We start from the raw sequence: 16,406 nt of genomic DNA, 5'->3' as shown, positions 1-16,406 counted from the left end.
AGGTCATGAGACGGCCTGCACTAACAGGGTATTGCCAAGGGATAACACAAGAGCGCAGTTTCCTGTACTGCAAATAACAACGGTAAGGAATCTGCGCACAGCACCTAGGTGTAAATTTGTACACCTGTGCTGCGTCTCCTTAAAAAGACTAGTAGTCACGCCTCCACTACTGTTTGACAGTATAATGGGCTAAATAGTGTACGTGTTTAATTCAGCGTGTGCAAGGAGCAAAATTAAATAGAGCAACCTTTGACTTGTGCATCATTAATGCTGTTCAAGGTGTGGCTCTTGTACCTTGCAACACCTGAGGGGGGGGTTAAAGGTAACCTTTGAAATTGGTTCAACTAGGCTTCGGCCTACACTCTGCTCCTCTACTCCTCCTGCTGACCCTGGGCTCAAACACCGCTAGTTTTTGCCCGGAAATGCTAGCTGCACAGAGAAAAACACCAGCCAATGTGTTAGTGGGGTTCAGCACCGCCAGCTGTTCCCCTGCTGTGTAGTCGGCAACGTGTCCAGCACAAGCCACGCTGGCACAACAGAACAAAAGCTGCCACCAGTGCAGGCTTCGGCCTACACTTTGCTCCTCTCCTCCTCCTCCTGCTGACCCTGGGCTCTAACACCGCTAGTTTTTGCCCGGACATGCAATCTGCACAGAGAAAAACACCAGTCAATGTGTCAGTGGGGTTCAGCAACGCCAGCTGTTCCCCTGCTGTGTAGCTTGCAACGTGACCTGCAAACGCCACGCAGGCACATGAACTGAAATTGAAGGGAGCCTGCCCCCCACCCCCCCAGGTGTTTCTATGTATAACAGCCACCTTGTACAGCAGTACTGCTGCATTTGTACAAGGTGGCTGACTTTTTCTCCTTGCACACGTGGAACTCAACAAGTACAAAATGTGTCTCATTACAGACCATTACAATGTCCCTGAGGTGTGACTTTCCTTTTTAATGACACGCAGCACCCCCATTGTTAGCGCTGCCCGTCTCCTGACATCATTGGTTGGCTGGCTGTGCCTGTGCGTCCCCCCTGCCCGACACAACGCCCCCCGTTGTCTCATATATTTTGACTGCGAGGGTGTGATTGATGGGCACGAGCAGTGCATATGTTCCCCTGTTTTCACTCCCCTCCTTCCGCCTTCTTCTGACTGTGCGGCCTCATGGCCGCGGCATGCGATAAGGGATCAGCTGAGGCCGCCCAGTCTGAAGCAGGTGTAAGGACATGTGTGAGCGGCGAACATATTTACTGCACAAGGCCACGAATCCCAGCACCGCAGTGTGACTTTAGGAAAAGCCACTGTGGGTCTGGGATTTATGGCCATCGTTAACCGCACCGGCCAACATGAAATGAGGTCATGAGACGGCCTGCACTAACAGGGTATTGCCAAGGGATAACACAAGAGCGCAGTTTCCTGTACTGCAAATAACAACGGTAAGGAATCTGCGCACAGCACCTAGGTGTAAATTTGTACACCTGTGCTGCGTCTCCTTAAAAAGACTAGTAGTCACGCCTCCACTACTGTTTGACAGTATAATGGGCTAAATAGTGTACGTGTTTAATTCAGCGTGTGCAAGGAGCAAAATTAAATAGAGCAACCTTTGACTTGTGCATCATTAATGCTGTTCAAGGTGTGGCTCTTGTACCTTGCAACACCTGAGGGGGGGGGTTAAAGGTAACCTTTGAAATTGGTTCAACTAGGCTTCGGCCTACACTCTGCTCCTCTACTCCTCCTGCTGACCCTGGGCTCAAACACCGCTAGTTTTTGCCCGGAAATGCTAGCTGCACAGAGAAAAACACCAGCCAATGTGTTAGTGGGGTTCAGCACCGCCAGCTGTTCCCCCGCTGTGTAGCCGGCATCGTGTCCAGCACAAGCCACGCTGGCACAACCGACCAAAAGCTGCCACCAGTGCAGGCTTCGGCCTACACTTTGCTCCTCTCCTCCTCCTCCTGCTGACCCTGGGCTCTAACACCGCTAGTTTTTGCCCGGACATGCAATCTGCACAGAGAAAAACACCAGTCAATGTGTCAGTGGGGTTCAGCAACGCCAGCTGTTCCCCTGCTGTGCAGCTTGCAACGTGACCTGCAAACGCCACGCAGGCACATGAACTGAAATTGAAGGGAGCCTGGCCCCCACCCCCAGGTGTTTCTATGTATAACAGCCACCTTGTACAGCAGTACTGCTGCATTTGTACAAGGTGGCTGATGTTTTCTCCTTGCCCACGTGGAACTCAACACGTACAAAATGTGTCTCTTTGAGACCATTCCACTGTCCCTGAGGTGTGACTTTCCTTTCTAATGATACGCAGCACCCCCCTTGGTAGCGCTTCCCGTCTTCTGACATCATTGGTTGGCTACTTGCGCCTGTTCGTCCGCCCTGCCTGAATAAAATGCTCCTCGTTGTCTTAATTATTTTGACTGCGAGGGTGTGATTGATGGGCACGAGCAGTGCATATCTTCGCCTGTCTTAACTCATCTCCTTCAGCCTTCTTCAGACTGTGCAGCCTCATGGCCGCGGCATGCAAGAAGGGATCAGCAGAGGCCGCCCAGTCTGAAGCAGGTGTAAGGACGTGTGTGAGCGGCCAAAATATTTACTGCTCAAGGCCACGAATCCCAGCACCGCAGTGTGGCTTTATGAAAAGACACTGTGGGTCTGGGATTTATGGCCATCGTTAACCGCACCGGCCAACATGAAATGATGTCATAAGATGGGCAGCGCTAACAGGGCATTGCCAAGGGATAACACAAGAGCGCAGACTCCTGTACAGCAAATAACAACGCTCAGGAAGCTGCTCCAAGCACCAAGGCGTTATTTTGGACACCTGTGCTGCGTCTCATCAAAAAACCAAGTCACGCATCCACTACAGTTTGACTGTAGAATGGGGTAAATTGTGTATGTCTTTCATTCAGCGTGTGCAAGTAGACAAATTAATAGAGCAACCTTTCACTTGTGCAGCATTAATACTGCACAAGGTGTGTCTCTTGTACTTTGTAACACCTGAGGGGGGGGTTAAAGGTTTCCTTTGAAATTGGTTCAACTAAGCTTCGGCCTACACTCTGCTCCTCTCCTCCTCCTCCTGCTTCAACACGGGCTCTAACATCGCTAGTTTTTGCCCGCAAGTGCTAGCTGCACAGAGAAAAACACACGCCATTGTGTTAGTGGGGTTCAGCAACGCCAGCTGTTCCCCCAGTGTGTAGCCGGCAAAGTGTCCTGCAAACGCAACGCAGACACAAAGCTGCCTCCAGTGCAGGCTTCGGCCTACACTCATCTCCCCCTGCTTACCCTTTGCTCCAACACCGCTAGTTGGGGCTCTAGGAAGACAATCTTTAATAGGCAAGGCAACGCATCCGGGTTCCAGCACCGCCAGCTGGTTCTCGGCAGTGTTCTTGTCACAGGTACTCCCTCGTGCCAAGCCTGGTTTCAGCACCGTCAGCTGTTTCCGGGTTGTGTCAACTTCACTGAGACGCCTATGCTTGCCCCGTCGTGGTGCGGTCGAGTTAGCCAACTCCAGGGTGCCTCCAGTTTAGGAGCTTCCTATGTGGGCTGCGTGAACTGGTAGTCAAGGCTGGTTCTGTAGTGCCAGTAGGCCCAGCTCCCCCTGTAGGACTGTTGGGGTTCGGTAACTGCGGCTGCCTCGCGGCCTAGCTGTTCTCTCCTCTCCTGTGGGCCTTGGGGTCCACCACCTGGTTCCAGCACCGTCAGCTGGTTCCGGGCCGAGCCTTTGGCTTAGGTGCCTCCTCCTGGGTATCCGAGTTCCGCCAACGCCAGGCGGTCCTTGGTAGTGCTTTTAAGCGCGGGCACCTACAGCTTAGTAACCGGGTTCCAGCACCGTCAGCTGGTCCTCGGTCGTGCCATTGGCTCTTGCACACTGGGGCAACGCATCCAGGTTCCAGCACCGCCAGCTGGTTCTCGGCAGTGTTTTTGTCACAGGTACTCCCTCGTGCCAAGCCTGGTTTCAGCACCGTCAGCTGTTTCCGGGTTGTGTCAAGCTCACTGAGACACCTATGCTTGCCTCGTCGTGGTGCGGTCGGGTTAGCCAACTCCAGGGTGCCTCCAGTTTAGGAGCTTCCTATGTGGGCTGCGTGAACTGGTAGTCAAGGCTGGTTCTGTAGTGCCAGTAGGCCCAGCTCCCCCTGTAGGACTGTTGGGGTTCGGTAACTGCGGCTGCCTCGCGGCCTAGCTGTTCTCTCCTCTCCTGTGGGCCTTGGGGTCCACCACCTGGTTCCAGCACCGTCAGCTGGTTCCGGGCCGAGCCTTTGGCTTAGGTGCCTCCTCCTGGGTATCCGAGTTCCGCCAACGCCAGGCGGTCCTTGGTAGTGCTTTTAAGCGCGGGCACCTACAGCTTAGTAACCGGGTTCCAGCACCGTCAGCTGGTCCTCGGTCGTGCCATTGGCTCTTGCACACTGGGGCAACGCATCCGGGTTCCAGCACCGCCAGCTGGTTCTCGGCAGTGTTTTTGTCACAGGTACTCCCTCGTGCCAAGCCTGGTTTCAGCACCGTCAGCTGTTTCCGGGTTGTGTCAAGCTCACTGAGACACCTATGCTTGCCTCGTCGTGGTGCGGTCGGGTTAGCCAACTCCAGGGTGCCTCCAGTTTAGGAGCTTCCTATGTGGGCTGCGTGAACTGGTAGTCAAGGCTGGTTCTGTAGTGCCAGTAGGCCCAGCTCCCCCTGTAGGACTGTTGGGGTTCGGTAACTGCGGCTGCCTCGCGGCCTAGCTGTTCTCTCCTCTCCTGTGGGCCTTGGGGTCCACCACCTGGTTCCAGCACCGTCAGCTGGTTCCGGGCCGAGCCTTTGGCTTAGGTGCCTCCTCCTGGGTATCCGAGTTCCGCCAACGCCAGGCGGTCCTTGGTAGTGCTTTTAAGCGCGGGCACCTACAGCTTAGTAACCGGGTTCCAGCACCGTCAGCTGGTCCTCGGTCGTGCCATTGGCTCTTGCACACTGGGGCAACGCATCCGGGTTCCAGCACCGCCAGCTGGTTCTCGGCAGTGTTTTTGTCACAGGTACTCCCTCGTGCCAAGCCTGGTTTCAGCACCGTCAGCTGTTTCCGGGTTGTGTCAAGCTCACTGAGACACCTATGCTTGCCTCGTCGTGGTGCGGTCGGGTTAGCCAACTCCAGGGTGCCTCCAGTTTAGGAGCTTCCTATGTGGGCTGCGTGAACTGGTAGTCAAGGCTGGTTCTGTAGTGCCAGTAGGCCCAGCTCCCCCTGTAGGACTGTTGGGGTTCGGTAACTGCGGCTGCCTCGCGGCCTAGCTGTTCTCTCCTCTCCTGTGGGCCTTGGGGTCCACCACCTGGTTCCAGCACCGTCAGCTGGTTCCGGGCCGAGCCTTTGGCTTAGGTGCCTCCTCCTGGGTATCCGAGTTCCGCCAACGCCAGGCGGTCCTTGGTAGTGCTTTTAAGCGCGGGCACCTACAGCTTAGTAACCGGGTTCCAGCACCGTCAGCTGGTCCTCGGTCGTGCCATTGGCTCTTGCACACTGGGGCAACGCATCCGGGTTCCAGCACCGCCAGCTGGTTCTCGGCAGTGTTTTTGTCACAGGTACTCCCTCGTGCCAAGCCTGGTTTCAGCACCGTCAGCTGTTTCCGGGTTGTGTCAAGCTCACTGAGACACCTATGCTTGCCTCGTCGTGGTGCGGTCGGGTTAGCCAACTCCAGGGTGCCTCCAGTTTAGGAGCTTCCTATGTGGGCTGCGTGAACTGGTAGTCAAGGCTGGTTCTGTAGTGCCAGTAGGCCCAGCTCCCCCTGTAGGACTGTTGGGGTTCGGTAACTGCGGCTGCCTCGCGGCCTAGCTGTTCTCTCCTCTCCTGTGGGCCTTGGGGTCCACCACCTGGTTCCAGCACCGTCAGCTGGTTCCGGGCCGAGCCTTTGGCTTAGGTGCCTCCTCCTGGGTATCCGAGTTCCGCCAACGCCAGGCGGTCCTTGGTAGTGCTTTTAAGCGCGGGCACCTACAGCTTAGTAACCGGGTTCCAGCACCGTCAGCTGGTCCTCGGTCGTGCCATTGGCTCTTGCACACTGGGGCAACGCATCCGGGTTCCAGCACCGCCAGCTGGTTCTCGGCAGTGTTTTTGTCACAGGTACTCCCTCGTGCCAAGCCTGGTTTCAGCACCGTCAGCTGTTTCCGGGTTGTGTCAAGCTCACTGAGACACCTATGCTTGCCTCGTCGTGGTGCGGTCGGGTTAGCCAACTCCAGGGTGCCTCCAGTTTAGGAGCTTCCTATGTGGGCTGCGTGAACTGGTAGTCAAGGCTGGTTCTGTAGTGCCAGTAGGCCCAGCTCCCCCTGTAGGACTGTTGGGGTTCGGTAACTGCGGCTGCCTCGCGGCCTAGCTGTTCTCTCCTCTCCTGTGGACCTTCGGGTCCACCACCTGGTTCCAGCACCGTCAGCTGGTTCCGGGCCGAGCCTTTGGCTTAGGTGCCTCCTCCTGGGTATCCGAGTTCCGCCAACGCCAGGCGGTCCTTGGTAGTGCTTTTAAGCGCGGGCACCTACAGCTTAGTAACCGGGTTCCAGCACCGTCAGCTGGTCCTCGGTCGTGCCATTGGCTCTTGCACACTGGGGCAACGCATCCGGGTTCCAGCACCGCCAGCTGGTTCTCGGCAGTGTTTTTGTCACAGGTACTCCCTCGTGCCAAGCCTGGTTTCAGCACCGTCAGCTGTTTCCGGGTTGTGTCAAGCTCACTGAGACACCTATGCTTGCCTCGTCGTGGTGCGGTCGGGTTAGCCAACTCCAGGGTGCCTCCAGTTTAGGAGCTTCCTATGTGGGCTGCGTGAACTGGTAGTCAAGGCTGGTTCTGTAGTGCCAGTAGGCCCAGCTCCCCCTGTAGGACTGTTGGGGTTCGGTAACTGCGGCTGCCTCGCGGCCTAGCTGTTCTCTCCTCTCCTGTGGACCTTCGGGTCCACCACCTGGTTCCAGCACCGTCAGCTGGTTCCGGGCCGAGCCTTTGGCTTAGGTGCCTCCTCCTGGGTATCCGAGTTCCGCCAACGCCAGGCGGTCCTTGGTAGTGCTTTTAAGCGCGGGCACCTACAGCTTAGTAACCGGGTTCCAGCACCGTCAGCTGGTCCTCGGTCGTGCCATTGGCTCTTGCACACTGGGGCAACGCATCCGGGTTCCAGCACCGCCAGCTGGTTCTCGGCAGTGTTTTTGTCACAGGTACTCCCTCGTGCCAAGCCTGGTTTCAGCACCGTCAGCTGTTTCCGGGTTGTGTCAAGCTCACTGAGACACCTATGCTTGCCTCGTCGTGGTGCGGTCGGGTTAGCCAACTCCAGGGTGCCTCCAGTTTAGGAGCTTCCTATGTGGGCTGCGTGAACTGGTAGTCAAGGCTGGTTCTGTAGTGCCAGTAGGCCCAGCTCCCCCTGTAGGACTGTTGGGGTTCGGTAACTGCGGCTGCCTCGCGGCCTAGCTGTTCTCTCCTCTCCTGTGGACCTTCGGGTCCACCACCTGGTTCCAGCACCGTCAGCTGGTTCCGGGCCGAGCCTTTGGCTTAGGTGCCTCCTCCTGGGTATCCGAGTTCCGCCAACGCCAGGCGGTCCTTGGTAGTGCTTTTAAGCGCGGGCACCTACAGCTTAGTAACCGGGTTCCAGCACCGTCAGCTGGTCCTCGGTCGTGCCATTGGCTCTTGCACACTGGGGCAACGCATCCGGGTTCCAGCACCGCCAGCTGGTTCTCGGCAGTGTTCTTGTCACAGGTACTCCCTCGTGCCAAGCCTGGTTTCAGCACCGTCAGCTGTTTCCGGGTTGTGTCAACTTCACTGAGACGCCTATGCTTGCCCCGTCGTGGTGCGGTCGAGTTAGCCAACTCCAGGGTGCCTCCAGTTTAGGAGCTTCCTATGTGGGCTGCGTGAACTGGTAGTCAAGGCTGGTTATGTAGTGCCAGTAGGCCCAGCTCCCCCTGTAGGACTGTTGGGGTTCGGTAACTGCGGCTGCCTCGCGGCCTAGCTGTTCTCTCCTCTCCTGTGGGCCTTCGGGTCCACCACCTGGTTCCAGCACCGTCAGCTGGTTCTCGGCAGTGTCTTTTGCTCTTGTACCTTCTGCTCCCCATCCTGGTTCCAGTACCGTCAGCTGGTTCCGGGCAGAGCCTTTGGCTTAGGTGCCTCCTTCTGGGTATCCAAGTTCCACCAACGTCAGGTGGTCCTTGGTAGTGCTTTCAGGCACGGGTACCTCCTGCTTAGTAACCGGGTTCCAGTAACGTCAGCTGGTCCTCGGTAGTTCCATTGGCTCTTGGACCTTCGGCTACCCATCCGGGTTCCAGTACCGTCAGCTGGTTCTCGGCAGTGTCTTTTGCTCTTGTACCTTCTGCTCCCCATCCTGGTTCCAGTAACGTCAGCTGGTTCCGGGCAGAGCCTTTGGCTTAGGTGCCTCCTTCTGGGTATCCGAGTTCCGTCAACGTCAGGCGGTCCTTGGTAGTGCTTTTTAGCACGGGTACCTCCTGCTTAGTAACCGGGTTCCAGTAACGTCAGCTGGTCCTCGGTAGTTCCATAGGCTCTTGAACCTTCGGGTAGCCATCCGAGTTCCAGTTCCATCAGCTGGTTCTTGGCATTTTCTCAGCCTTCTTGTACCTTCTGCTACATTTCCAAGTTGAAGACCCTAACGTCGACGACCCGGAAGACCACCACGATGACGACGACACGGAAGACCACCCCGATGACGACGACGACGACGGCGGAGATGACGACACTGGAGACGACGACCCTGGAGACGACAACATGGAAGACCGAGAAGCAGAAGAACAAGAGGCTGCAGAACAAAGAGCAGAAGAACATTAAGCATAAGACTTAATATCAGAGCAAAAGATATTATCTAAATTATATGCAGAAGAAGACTAAGCAGTGTATGGGGGTGAGTCCGTTCCTCCTCGTGGTGCCCCTGGATAAAGCCTGATGCTGCAGGCCAAACTGAACGCGGACAAATGTAACTTTTGTGACTGGCAGAACGGAAGGTGTAATCTTCAAACTTTTATAGATAACAACTACGGGAATGCCTGTCACAAATGAGAATATGATGAAGAAGTAGAATAGGAAGAATAATAACAGTGGAATAAAAAGAATATGTAGAATAAGAAGAATAATAATAGTTGAATAAAATGAATATGAAGAATGTAATAAAAAAAAAAAAATAGGTAGAAGATGAAGAAGAAGATGAATAAGGTGAAGAAGTTGATGTCAAAGATGCTGATGATGATGAAGATGAAAGTGTGGGAAAAGAAAAAAAAAAAGAAAAAAAAGAAGGGGAAGGGCGTGGAATAGTGAAACATCAATATCTGACAAAATAAAAAAAAAATTTACATAGTCAATATCTTTGTCACTCCGAACGTCTTAAAAAAAAACAAAAAACATGCTATTCTATTTGATTGGGATAAACCTCTATGACTTTAATGTCTCCGCCACCTCCCCAAATACATCCGGCATTATTCTTAGTTGTTTTCCTTCATGTAGAATGAACCTACAAGGAAAGAAAGGGTTTATTTTAATTCCGATATTTTGGTCCCATTGACTTGCATTGGGATCGGGTATCGGTATCGGCGATATCCGATATTTTTTGAATATCGGCCGATCCAAACCGATACCGATACTTTCCGATATCGGAAGGTATCGCTCAACACTAGTCAGCAATAGTGCAAGTTCCACCACTTAAAAAGATGAGAGGCGTCTGTAATTTACATCATAGGTAGACCTCAACTATGGGAGACAAACTGAGAAAAAAAAATCCAGAAAATCACATTGTCTGTTTTTTTTATCATTTTATTTGCATATTATGGTGGAAAATAAGTATTTGGTCAGAAACAAAATTTCATCTCAATACTTTGTAATATATCCTTTGTTGGCAATAACAGAGGTCAAACGTTATCTGTAAGTCTTCACAAGGTTGCCACACACTGTTGTTGGCATGTTGGCCCATTCCTCCATGCAGATCTCCTCTAGAGCAGTGATGTTTTTGGCTTTTCGCTTGGCAACACGGACTTTCAACTCCCTCCAAAGGTTTTCTATAGGGTTGAGATCTGGAGACTGGCTAGGCCACTCCAGGACCTTGAAATGCTTCTTACGAAGCCACTCCTTCGTTGCCCTGGCGGTGTGCTTTGGATCATTGTCATGTTGAAAGACCCAGCCACGTTTCATCTTCAATGCCCTTGCTGATGGAAGGAGGTTTGCACTCAAAATCTCACGATACATGGCCCCATTCATTCTTTCATGTACCCGGATCAGTCGTCCTGGCCCCTTTGCAGAGAAACAGCCCCAAAGCATGATGTTTCCACCACCATGCTTTACAGTAGGTATGGTGTTTGATGGATGCAACTCAGTATTCTTTTTCCTCCAAACACGACAAGTTGTGTTTCTACCAAACAGTTCCAGTTTGGTTTCATCAGACCATAGGACAATCTCCCAAAACTCCTCTGGATCATCCAAATGCTCTCTAGCAAACTTCAGACGGGCCCGGACATGTACTGGCTTAAGCAGTGGGACACGTCTGGCACTGCAGGATCTGAGTCCATGGTGGCGTAGTGTGTTACTTATGGTAGGCCTTGTTACATTGGTCCCAGCTCTCTGCAGTTCATTCACTAGGTCCGCCCGCGTGGTTCTGGGATTTTTGCTCACCGTTCTTGTGATCATTCTGACCCCACGGGGTGGGATTTTGCGTGGAGCCCCAGATCGAGGGAGATTATCAGTGGTCTTGTATGTCTTCCAGTTTCTAATTATTGCTCCCACTGTTGATTTCTTCACTCCAAGCTGGTTGGCTATTGCAGATTCAGTCTTCCCAGCCTGGTGCAGGGCTACAATTTTGTTTCTGGTGTCCTTTGACAGCTCTTTGGTCTTCACCATAGTGGAGTTTGGAGTCAGACTGTTTGAGGGTGTGCACATGTGTCTTTTTATACTGATAACAAGTTTAAACAGGTGCCATTACTACAGGTAATGAGTGGAGGAAAGAAGAGACTCTTAAAGAAGAAGTTACAGGTCTGTGAGAGCCAGAAATCTTGATTGTTTGTTTCTGACCAAATACTTATTTTCCACCATAATATGCAAATAAAATGATAAAAAAACAGACAATGTGATTTTCTGGCTTTTTTTTTCTCAGTTTGTCTCCCATAGTTGAGGTCTACCTATGATGTAAATTACAGACGCCTCTCATCTTTTTAAGTGGTGGAACTTGCACTATTGCTGACTGACTAAATACTTTTTTGCCCCACTGTATATATTTTGAGGGTACTAATATTATTATTTATTGTTATAGCGCCATTTATTCCATGGCGCTTTACATGTAAGGAGGAGTATACATAATAAAAACAAGTACAATAATCTTAAACAATACAAGTCATAACTGGTACAGGAGGAGAGAGGACCCTGCCCGCAAAGGCTCACAATCTACAAGTTCTATATACTGTTATGGGGCACATGTATATTTTGAGGGTACTATATACTGTTATGGGGGCACATACAGTGGGGCAAAAAAGTATTTAGTCAGTCAGCAATAGTGCAAGTTCCACCACTTAAAAAGATGAGAGGCGTCTGTAATTTACATCATAGGTAGACCTCAACTATGGGAGACAAACTGAGAAAAAAAAATCCAGAAAATCACATTGTCTGTTTTTTTAACATTTTTTTTTGCATATTATGGTGGAAAATAAGCATTTGGTCAGAAACAAACAATCAAGATTTCTGGCTCTCACAGACCTGTAACTTCTTCTTTAAGAGTCTCCTCTTTCCGCCACTCATTACCTGTAGTAATGGCGCCTGTTTAAACTTGTTATCAGTATAAAAAGACACCTGTGCACACCCTCAAACAGTCTGACTCCAAACTCCATTATGGTGAAGACCAAAGAGCTGTCAAAGGACACCAGAAACAAAATTGTAGCCCTGCACCAGGCTGGGAAGACTGAATCTGCAATAGCCAACCAGCTTGGAGTGAAGAAATCAACAGTGGGAGCAATAATTAGAAAATGGAAGACATACAAGACCACTGATAATCTCCCTCGATCTGGGGCTCCACGCAAAATCCCACCGCGTGGGGTCAGAATGATCACAAGAACGGTGAGCAAAAATCCCAGAACCACGCGGGGGGACCTAGTGAATGAACTGCAGAGAGCTGGGACCAATGTAACAAGGCCTACCATAAGTAACACACTACGCCACCATGGACTCAGATCCTGCAGTGCCAGACGTGTCCCACTGCTTAAGCCAGTACATGTCCGGGCCCATCTGAAGTTTTCTAGAGAGCATTTGGATGATCCAGAGGAGTTTTGGGAGAATGTCCTATGGTCTGATGAAACCAAACTGGAACTGTTTGGTAGAAACACAACTTGTCGTGTTTGGAGGAAAAAGAATACTGAGTTGCATCCATCAAACACCATACCTACTGTAAAGCATGGTGGTGGAAACATCATGCTTTGGGGCTGTTTCTCTGCAAAGGGGCCAGGACGACTGATCCGGGTACATGAAAGAATGAATGGGGCCATGTATCGTGAGATTTTGAGTGCAAACCTCCTTCCATCAGCAAGGGCATTGAAGATGAAACGTGGCTGGGTCTTCCAACATGACAATGATCCAAAGCACACCGCCAGGGCAACGAAGGAGTGGCTTCGTAAGAAGCATTTCAAGGTCCTGGAGTGGCCTAGCCAGTCTCCAGATCTCAACCCTATAGAAAACCTTTGGAGGGAGTTGAAAGTCCGTGTTGCCAAGCGAAAAGCCAAAAACATCACTGCTCTAGAGGAGATCTGCATGGAGGAATGGGCCAACATACCAACAACAGTGTGTGGCAACCTTGTGAAGACTTACAGAAAACGTTTGACCTCTGTCATTGCCAACAAAGGATATATTACAAAGTATTGAGATGAAATTTTGTTTCTGACCAAATACTTATTTTCCACCATAATATGCAAATAAAATGTTAAAAAAACAGACAATGTGATTTTCTGGATTTTTTTTTTCTCAGTTTGTCTCCCATAGTTGAGGTCTACCTATGATGTAAATTACAGACGCCTCTCAACTTTTTAAGTGGTGGAACTTGCACTATTGCTGACTGACTAAATACTTTTTTGCCCCACTGTATATATTTCGAGGGTACTATATACTGTTATAAGGGCACATATATATTTTGAGGGTACTATATACTGTTATAGGGGCACACATATATTTTGAGGGTACTATATACTGTTATAGGGGCACATATATATTTTCAGGTACTATATACTGTTATAGGGGCACATATATATATTTTGAGGGTACTATATACTGTTATAGGAGCACATATATATGTTTCAGGTACTATATACTGTTATAGGGGCACATATATCTTTTCAGATACTATTTACTGGTTTGGAGGTACTTTGCTATCACTTTGCACTCACACTGTGGTACGTGAACCCCATAGGGAAGACTCCGAGGAAGATTTATCAAAATTGTCTATCTTTGTTGTTCATAGCAACCAATCACTGTGCGGCATTTATTTCTGAAGCTTTGGAAAAATGAAAGTGCAGCGCCCCAGAGTCCTGGTCGTTGCAGTAATGTCGCTCTGCCACTAAGGGGAGTGATGTTGCGTCTGATTGCACTAAAAGAGTTCACCTGACCAGGTATCACAGTCACACATTACACTTCACACTCCGGCCACCAGGGCGAGCAAAAGGCACTATGTATTAGGCCACTCCTCACACTGGTAAAACTAGGGGTCGGATACGAAGTTAGGACAGAACGCAGCCTGGGAGAGCTCCAGGGAGGACCTGTCAGAGGTGGGTTCCTGACAGGGGCCTAGCAGAAAGGACCGATTGTAACGGAGCCGCGCCTGCACTACCTTGCGGCGGCATCTTTAGAAAGGACACGAAGCGAAGTATATTGTGGAGAGGTGAGAAGCGAGATCGTAGCCCAAAGGAGATAGAACCAGTAGGAGTCGTGCCCCGAGATCGGCAACATTCTACTGAGGCGCGTAGCCGGTGGCCGGAGCACCGAGGAAGTAATAGACTTCAAGCATTACTTCAGACAGCGGCAGGACAGTTAATTATAGGTCAGCTGTCCAACATAAATCACCTGAACAGACAAAGGAGGCAACCGTAGGAGAGGGGCGTCTCTAGGGTCCCAGAATAACTCCAGGCCTACCTGTCATACGGGTGCGTCCTAGCCATATCATACTGGGGGACGGAGAGAAGAGAAAGAACGGATACGACAGTTGTGAGGACTATCCCGTGGTGCTCAGCAGGGAAGGACTACAACACACAGGCGCTAGTGGGTAGACACTGATTTCCACCTGCAAAGGGAACTCTGGATGTGCCTTCGGACCGGCTGGTCTCAGCCAGCCCTGTTAGCAGTGCTCTGGATTGCGGATCCCGAAGCCTTCAGTAAAAAGGTAAAGAGACTGCAACCGTGTCTTTGTCATTCCTCGCGTTCTGCACCACGCACTATCACCTTTTATTGGACGCCCCTTAGCAGGGTTACGGACCGGGTCTAGGAACCGTGACAACCCCGGACCGAGTACCCCGCGGCCCTGCATCTGGGGGCGCTCCAAATGCTGAACTGTGGTTGCCATGGGCAACAAAGACCGTGTTTAGGGGGTACTTGTACTGCCTTCATGCTGTGCTTATAATATATGTGTGACCATTATCTTGGGGGCTACTTTAGTGCAATTTATCAGTGGGGTAATTATCTAAACTACAGGTGGGGCCTTTGTTTCCCGCCTCCTGAAAAATCTTTCCGCCAGCAATGAATGTGCTGCCCTTTCCTTGTCATATTTATAGGCTGTGGACATCTATGTTGCTTAGCAACTGCCTGACTTCCCCTCCGGTGACCACCAGTGAATGACCCGTGTCTGTCATCCCTCACCTCCGAGCCGGGGAGATCTTCTGGGTTGTACATGAAGAGCTTGAATACGTTTGGATGAGCTCCTATCCATATATCCCCAGTGGCGGGATCCACGGACAGGTTATCCACCAGGATATCCAGATCTACCTCCTTGTATGCAAAAATAAAGAGAGAAAATACATAAAAAATGTGAAGAAAGATGGATAGATATGAGCAGACATAGAATACAGAGCAAAAGTATTAGACAATTGTGGAAATAAAATTATAGAAATAAAATTTTTATCAATTAACAAAATGCAAAGAGATGAACAAAAGTGAAATCTAAGACCTCATTCAGTGTCCATTTTTTGTGTACGAGCGCCATCTGTGGTTTTCAAGCACCTACAATGGTTCTTGAGGCTCTTCACATATCCGTGATTTGTTGCGGACCGCGCAAAATGGCGGTGATGTGTCAGATCAAAATCAGAAATGCATGAGTTATGGGTCCGTGAAAAAAAAAATGGAGTATGAGATAGGAGAAGGTGCAAAAACCTTTTTCTTTACGGGCAAGAAAGAGAAATTTGGACCAAACGCCGATAAAACTCCGATGAAACTCCGACTGAAATCACTGAGGAAACGCGGTCAGTTTTTCTCACACGTGAAAAGGATTGACGTCTGAATGAGGTCTAAGCCCCATCAGATATATTTGGTGACCGCCCTTCTCCTTCACCAATTCTTTTGTAGGATTATAGTCGGGAGTATGAGTAACCAATTCTACCAAGCAAATGACAATGATTAATATTTCCATGTGTAGGTTGGTACACAGTTATTAACTGAAACTGAAACAACTGTGTGGGAGGTGTAATCTGGGTGAGGAACAGCAAAACGGTGCCATCTTTGGGTTCATTGTCCTGATGGAGAATACATTTGGAGCCAATCCGATGCCCCCCTGATGGTATTACAAGATGGCTGTTTTTCTCAGCATTGAAGACACCATTTATCTGGACAAAATCACCAACTTTATTTACTACGTCCTGCAGACCCTCATTTTAATTCATCAGCCCACAGAACTTGCTGCCATATGTCTGCACCCCAATTCCTATTTTTTTGTGTACAGTTTAATCACTTGGCTGTGTTTCCATGTAGAAGGTCTGTTTTTTTAGCACAGTTATTCCGTGCAGACTACTTCTGACCAGACTTCTCCGAACAATTGATGGATGGTCTCACTGGTTGCTACCAGTTCTAAGTTGATGGCACTGCTGGACATCTTCCGATTTAAAAGGAAAGTAATCATGATGTGTCTTTCATTTACTGCAATAAGTTTCCTTGGCTAACCACTTTGTCTACAGTCGTCAACTTTGTCATTTCTTGTGCTTCTTCAAAAGAGCTTGAACCCCCAGTCTACTTTGAAATCTTTGCCTTGGAGAGACCTGGCTGATGCAGTATAACTACCTTGTGTCTTGTTTATGTGCTCAGCATTTCTAGAGTGTATGACCTGTGACATGAAACTGCCTCCCAAAACCTCACCTTTGTAGCAGAGTTTGGCTGTTCCTCACCCAAATTAAAGCAGTCGTTCAGCACTATTTATTTTTTTTTTTTTTTACTGTGAGCGTAGCACTAACAGGCAAGTGCCTGCACAGAGTGGTCATTGCATGCTCCTGCCG

General features: G+C 50.2%; 1 protein-coding gene across 1 annotated transcript in view; it reads right to left on the bottom strand.

Annotated features, from left to right (window-relative positions):
* LOC138641750 (serum paraoxonase/arylesterase 2-like) overlaps positions 1 to 16,406 on the bottom strand; it is a 71,309-nt gene that overhangs the window by 29,505 nt on the left and 25,398 nt on the right. Inside the window, exon 8 of the mRNA XM_069729380.1 lies at positions 14,785 to 14,913. Coding sequence (XP_069585481.1) covers positions 14,785 to 14,913 — 129 coding nt within the window. The remainder of the gene's footprint in view (positions 1 to 14,784; positions 14,914 to 16,406) is intronic.

Source organism: Ranitomeya imitator, chromosome 6, assembly GCF_032444005.1.
Source record: "Ranitomeya imitator isolate aRanImi1 chromosome 6, aRanImi1.pri, whole genome shotgun sequence".
NCBI lineage: Eukaryota > Metazoa > Chordata > Amphibia > Anura > Dendrobatidae > Ranitomeya > Ranitomeya imitator.
The sequence above is the reverse complement of the archived record's forward strand: the minus strand, read 5'-3'. Positions and strand labels throughout refer to the sequence as shown.